Source organism: Aulostomus chinensis, chromosome 1, assembly GCF_037954235.1.
Source record: "Aulostomus chinensis isolate RoL2024-O1b breed Wild chromosome 1, RoL_Achi_v1.0, whole genome shotgun sequence".
Taxonomy (NCBI): domain Eukaryota; kingdom Metazoa; phylum Chordata; class Actinopteri; order Syngnathiformes; family Aulostomidae; genus Aulostomus; species Aulostomus chinensis.
In genome coordinates this window covers 20,962,632-20,969,569 of record NC_141320.1, presented here as the reverse complement: position 1 = coordinate 20,969,569, position 6,938 = coordinate 20,962,632, and the positions used below count along the sequence as shown (strand labels likewise).

Below are 6,938 nucleotides of genomic sequence, written 5' to 3'. Positions count from 1 at the left end.
GATCCAAAGTTGAGCTTGACAAGCGGCCAACACACAAGGCACAACACAGTCATCGGAACAACTGTGCAAATACGTGTCACTTATGCAGCGGTTAGCAACAGCAGCTGTTGCAGAATTTCCAACACACGTCCCTACTACAACCTAACACCTGTGTTCTGAACATTAACCGATGACATACACAACAGATGAACTCAGGGCTATGTCTGACTTTTTGTACAAATTGGTCCATGACAAAATCAAAATTGTGAGCATTTTTCAGTTGTTTATGCCTTTTTGAGGCAGCACTAGCAATAAGTGTGTGTTTAAAGCGCAAACTGTCACGATATTTGATTTTTCTCACTTCCCTACTTGTCTTTTGAATTTCTGTCTATGACTGAGGCTGTCTCGATATTTTACCATACTTGTAACTTTGCTTTTGGCTTTAACGAGTTGTCTATGGTGGATATTCTCTCTGTATTTAAGTCTACTAGCTACTTTACTGGGGGATTTAATTTTCTCTCCATGCTGTAGATTGTGTCTATATTTCAGGACACTCTTTAATTTAACATGCTGCCTATGCTGGACATTCTGGCTATATTTCAGCAGACTCTTTGGTTTGCTGACAGCTTTAACCTTGTGTCTGTGATCGACCTTGGAATGATACTCATGTCTACTCCATAATTTAGCCTTTTCCCTAAAGAACAAGTTTTCAGAATACCTTGTCCAAATCTGTAACTGCCGTTTCTTTTGAGTCAATGTGTTCAGTCTCTCCTGTGTACCTCTCGTTTGAATACTTAGACCTGCAAGACTTAGTAACATTTCTTACCTGAGTGAGATCTTGGATAACCTGATCATTAGCCAGACCTCTTAGTAACTACCAAGTCAGCTCCTGTTGGTCCTCTATCACACTGTACAACATGCGCACTTGTAGTCCTTAAGTTGTAAGTATTAAGGTGACAAACCTGACAGTAGCCATAACAGCTGTGCAGTCCAGGCTTAGAGACACACATTTTCAAAATCCCCCCGGCGGGACATTTTCTTGATAAATACACTGTGCTGACAAAGCCTGATGACAACTGCTGTACTTTAGCCAGCGTCCATCATAAAAAGGTAAAAATACCAACTCCTCCTGACCAACCAACCAGCCGTGACCTGTATCTTCACCTCTGTGGCCCAAGTGTTAACATTTCATCCTGGACTGCTGGAGGTACTGTGACACAGGGGAATACTGTCTCCTCCAAAGAGACATTTCTGTGCATTTCTCTCCAGCTCTTTACAAACAGCTGACCTAATCTTGTGATGGTGCTTCTGTGAGCCTCTCACAGCCTGAGAGAAGGCTCTGAAGAAGCAGTTCCCATCAGCAATGATCCTCTCAATCTTACATGGAGGACCGATCAGTCCAACTTCTTTGGAGACTGGAGGATTGACCTTGACAAAGTCAACATTTAACTTTTTGCACAGAAGTTGACAAACATCTACACCTAGAGGATGGAAGACCAGCGTGTCATGTTGGACAGCACTAATGAATTGTATATCAGGGGTTAGGTCGTTCACAGCAGATATGTTTATTTTTATTGACAAACATTTGTCAGAAGAAATATTTCTCTTTCTGCTATGAGTATTTGGTGCTTCTGTTTTGAAAGTAGTGGTGACATGTACTAAAGTTTGGTGAGAAGAGTGAGACATTGCAATGTAGCTGCAACACTGGCAAACACCCTCAGACATTTGTATGGAGACATTGTTTGGCTGTGGGAAGTAGCAGTTGATTTACGTGCTGTACTGGGCTCAATGATAATACTTTCAGAAGGTACACCAGATGGAACTGGATTTACAAGTCCACTCACACTAACACCACACAGTTCAAAAAGTTTATTGTTAGAAGTGAGACTGTCAGCCAAACAGCAGAGGTAGTGGTGCAGGTCATCAAGACATGTAAAATATAGAACTACACTTGTACCACGGCAATGTGACAAGCCACTGTAATTACGTGAGTGACTGTCAACCACAGCAAACTGTCCATCCTGATGGATGATGGAAGTGGCGTTGCCACACAGTGTCATAAGACATGTACTGTATTCACTGAAAATCCTGGCCAGTCCATTACGAAGACTGATGAAGACACCAAAGTCAACCAGCTCACCTTCAGTCACACCCACCTCACTTAACAGCACATCCCCAAAATGGAAGCTGCATACCTGTCCATCCAGTTCTAAGTGCTGTGGCAGATTTGGAACAGACAGATTAGAGGGATGTGTGAAGGAGCCACTGTCACGCAAAAAAGTGTATAACTCATCCCCTTTAAGCAAGACGTGATCCAGATCACCCCTTCTCAAGGAGAACACACTGCTTAGTGTGTGTTTGGCAATGCTGATCAAAGCAATAGCCAGCCACTGCAGTCCTCCATATTCAAACTGTTCATGTCCCTGGTGAAATGAGCCCTTCACAACCTTAAGTAGGAGCCACGACTGCCACATCATTGCTGTTTGAATCTACCGCAGTAGGTTTAACATCAGGAAGTGAGGAAATAGATATGTTGGACTCTTTGCTGGGTGTGTGTTGTCTTTGGAGGCTCATGAACAGTGGATTCTGTCAGCAATGCAGGGCAAGCTGCCGCAACCTCCCCCCTCAGCACTTCTGGTACCACAGCAGCAGACAGTGCCACCGCAGATCCCTCCATGCACACCTTGGCTGCTGCCTCCACCTGAAGAAATGAAGAGTTTTTGATAGGAATTAATGAAGTAGGAAAAGAAATGTGGATGTACAAGTGGCAAGAAGAAGTCAGCTGTATATAATTCAACAAAGACAAACCTGCTGCGCTGCTGGACTGAACTCAGTCGGACACAATCAGATGGGCAGGTGAAGGTGTTGCCAGCTGCTAGATGAACAGGAAGGAAGACAAAGAATGAAATAGAATTTAGCAAAAAGGAGTAGAACTTGTTGATGTACAGGTGAAAATGGATTGTCAGTGGCAGCTTAAAAGTGTCTCAACACCAACCTGCCGCTGTCTTCCTGTGCGCCTTGTAGCAACACCTCTGCGCTGGTGCTGAAAGGGGAAGGCTAAAGGAAGGAAACAAGGTTTCTGAACATGAGTTTGATGTTGGTGTGAAGTAGTGCATGTAATGGGTGGTATAGTTACCTGGCCATGTGGTGGAGCAGCAGTGCAGGCAGAGCCAGAAGAAGGTGAAACCTTCTCCATGGCATCCAACATGTCACTGCTGAACACCGGGTTGGACGGGATGGGAGACTGCGGCACTGTAGGTGTTACAGTCTTTGAAATACAAAGCAAAGAGGGAAGGAGAACATCTCAGGTGTTGTTAATATGAGGAGTGTAAAGAAATGGGCAGTTACAGAATGACTCTGCGAAAACACATTACCGAGCATGCCCGTCTCACAACGGTCCACTCCGAAGGGTCACAGTGACGAGGCACAGGGACTTGTCCCATCACAATAATCCTGGGAGACACCCTGGCATGTGGCGATGTGGTGGGTGACACAGTGGGCTGTGGTGGAGGGGGGCGCGAGCTGGTGGAACGCAGGGTTCCACAGCAGGTGGCAACTGGCATGCCATCGGAGTCACTGAGATGCACCTGTGAGTCACTGAGATGCACCTGAAAGACAGCAAATAAAGCATATTGTAGTGGTGTAGGGTCATGTGGCATGGGAGAATAGGGAAGATGAAGTATGTGACCTGTAAATGACGATGTTGTACTCACACCATCGTGGCACCACAGCTCCAACCGATGGAGAGGAAGGTGCTCTGCCACAGACACATATGGGAGACCTGAGAGATGTGAAAATGATAAGTCTTGTCATGGTGTAACGTGCATGAATTATTGGAAAAAGTAAATATGAAATTGATAGGAGAAGGAGTTCTGGAGAAGTGTAACATACCCACGCGTGCTGCGACATGGCGGTATTCCTAACGTAGCAAGTCCTGCAGGGCTGGATCGATGGTCAGGCGTGGAGGGAAATCCAGCACGAACACCGAGAGGGGAAAAATAAAGCAAACGTTATGTGTCAATGTAAAGAATCACATATGTAGCAAATGTGGCCGTGTAGGATGAGAGACATAAGAGTATAGGACAACCAGACACACACCTTTGGCCAGAGGCTGCTGACTGGTCAGGAGAGCACTGAAGTCCACTGCTGCCTCACCAATAGTCCTGCTGGCTGTGAGGTTGTTGCTGGGGGCACCCACACACACCAAGTCCGGGGTCCAAGGGAGGGTAGCATGCATGACCTCGGTCCTGAGGTCAGCGGCGGCTCCACCTGGAACGGATAAGAAGCCGAAAGAAAGACAACCCTGTGGCATACTCACAAACCCGTCGACGATGGCGCGCAGGTGGGAGTCTCCCAGGACGAAGACCATTGGTCACAAAAGCACATTCAGAACAGACAGCAAGCATGAGTGCATAGATGCATGCATTTTTGTAGGTTGGTAAGGAGGGAAGCTGGCCATCTTCTCACGCGATGGCGGTGACCGGTACCGCGCTCTAGGTGGATGAAGATGGTTTAAAGAATATGAAAGCAGAGCTGACATGGCTTTCTGGGGCTCATGTTAAAGTGGCAGCAGGGAGGTTTTTCAAGAAGAGTTCATACATACGAGCAACAAACTCAGGGATGGGTGGTCGAGGAGTCCGAGGCTGCTGCTCCGCCATCCTCCTTTTGGTTGCCTGGGCACGCCGTGGGACTTAGCACGGGGCATCTCCAGAAGAGAAATGTACATTAAGTAAGCATTTACAGGGAAAGCATGGGACCATATCGTCTCAGTTTTACTTAGAAATGGGACAGACTTGAACTTTAGAAGTGAGTCAAGTAAAAAGCAAGAAGTGCAACTTACCTTGGCAGTAAGAGATGGGCAGTTTGTAAAGGTAGTGTGTTTGTGTGTTTGTGTTTAAGTGAGGAAATATAAAGTGTATATAAAGTATGCAAAACTTGTGTGAGTAAATGAAGTATGTATGTGTTGATTTTGTAGATGAGTTTCTTCTTATAAAGCAGAGCTACAGGCCACCAAGGGACGAGTAGGAAATCTGTGAAGTAAACAGGAAGGTGTTAGAATATACAGATATATACATTATTGTATTGTTCATATATACATACACACACGCACACACACTATTGTCTTGATGATACGCACACGCACACACACTATTGTCTTGATGATACGCACAGACACTATTGTCTTGATTATACGCACACGCACAGACACTATTGTCTTGATTATACGCACACGCACAGACACTATTGTCTTGATTATACGCACACGCACAGACACTATTGTCTTGATTATACGCACACGCACAGACACTATTGTCTTGATTATACACACACACGCACAGACACTATTGTCTTGATTATACACACACATGCACAGACACTATTGTCTTGATTATACACACACACGCACAGACACTATTGTCTTGATTATACACACACACGCACAGACACTATTGTCTTGATTATATACACACACGCACAGACACTATTGTCTTGATTATATACACACACGCACAGACACTATTGTCTTGATTATATACACACACGCACAGACACTATTGTCTTGATTATATACACACACACACAGACACTATTGTCTTGATTATATACACACGCGCAGACACTATTGTCTTGATTATATACACACGCACAGACACTATTGTCTTGATTATACACACACGCACAGACACTATTGTCTTGATTATACACACACGCACAGACACTATTGTCTTGATTATACACACACGCACAGACACTATTGTCTTGATTATACACACACGCACAGACACTATTGTCTTGATTATACACACACGCACAGACACTATTGTCTTGATTATACACACACGCACAGACACTATTGTCTTGATTATACACACACGCACAGACACTATTGTCTTGATTATACACACACGCACAGACACTATTGTCGTGATTATATACACACGCACAGACACTATTGTCTTGATTATATACACACGCACAGACACTATTGTCTTGATTATACACACACGCACAGACACTATTGTCTTGATTATATACACACGCACAGACACTATTGTCGTGATTATATACACACACGCACAGACACTATTGTCTTGATTATATACACACGCACAGACACTATTGTCTTGATTATATACACACGCACAGACACTATTGTCTTGATTATATGCACACGCACAGACACTATTGTCTTGATTATATGCACACGCACAGACACTATTGTCTTGATTATATGCACACGCACAGACACTATTGTCTTGATTATACGCACACGCACAGACACTATTGTCTTGATTATACACACACGCACAGACACTATTGTCTTGATTATATGCACATGCACAGACACTATTGTCTTACTATACACAAACATATGTATGCATACATGTATACACACATGAAGACAATATATTTTGTGTGTCATTCCAATAGTAATTGAAAAAGAAAAGGTTAATAGTAATAGGAGGAACTGTAATGACTTTGTCAAATGTAAGTGTAGGTAAACCTTCGGCACTTAAAAGGGTTGCACGCAAATGTCAGATGGGTGGCGTAGTTACAAATGGGTGGCGTAGCTACAAATGGGTGGCGTAGCTACAAATGGGTGTGGGTTGTTTAACCCAAATGGACGAGACACGCAGCTACGGAGTGGCGGCGCGACGTACAAGTGCAATGTGTAGCACAGTGGTAAGTTGAAATGGTTCTCTGGTGAGGCGAAAGGGTGGCCTTCCGACGCTGTTGGTGTGGCTGAGAGATGAAATGGCGGACATGTGTCGGTTGTGGCTCTGTCGCTGTGGGGGTGAATGGCGGAAGTGAGGATGTAGCGGCTTTAAGTCGGTGGTGTTACCAGAGTACATGCTAGGAGGGAAAATAGAGCGGTGTGTAGCAGAAGAAGAAATAAAAGAGTCTTTGCCCCGAGTACGTTCGGGCTCAGGCAGTAAGAGAGACAGGAGTGAGTAGAA

The 6,938-nt window shown here is 44.6% G+C and overlaps 1 protein-coding gene across 1 annotated transcript; it reads right to left on the bottom strand.

Annotated features, from left to right (window-relative positions):
- Positions 1 to 1,943: 1,943 nt before the first annotated feature.
- Positions 1,944 to 5,004, bottom strand: LOC147270733 (uncharacterized). Its single transcript, XM_086203118.1, has 10 exons — positions 4,820 to 5,004; positions 4,583 to 4,684; positions 4,078 to 4,472; positions 3,871 to 3,921; positions 3,693 to 3,760; positions 3,354 to 3,587; positions 3,116 to 3,247; positions 2,975 to 3,036; positions 2,788 to 2,854; positions 1,944 to 2,680 (listed from the first exon to the last, which is right to left on the bottom strand). Exons 6-9 carry the CDS (start codon positions 3,540 to 3,542, stop codon positions 2,824 to 2,826), a joined length of 414 nt encoding a protein of 137 aa, XP_086059244.1. The 5' UTR covers positions 3,543 to 3,587; positions 3,693 to 3,760; positions 3,871 to 3,921; positions 4,078 to 4,472; positions 4,583 to 4,684; positions 4,820 to 5,004; the 3' UTR covers positions 1,944 to 2,680; positions 2,788 to 2,823.
- Between the last annotated feature and the right edge of the window lie 1,934 nt (positions 5,005 to 6,938).

Bases quoted from the DNA above. Each gene is read 5' to 3' on its own strand.
- LOC147270733 (XM_086203118.1), bottom strand. From the start codon at position 3,542: ATGCCAGTTGCCACCTGCTGTGGAACCCTGCGTTCCACCAGCTCGCGC. The intron at 3,037-3,115 runs GTAACTATACCA...TCCTTCCTTTAG, and splicing joins CTGCTCCACCACATGGCCAG to CCTTCCCCTTTCAGCACCAG. The intron at 2,855-2,974 runs GTTGGTGTTGAG...CTGTTCATCTAG, and splicing joins GCACAGGAAGACAGCGGCAG to CAGCTGGCAACACCTTCACC.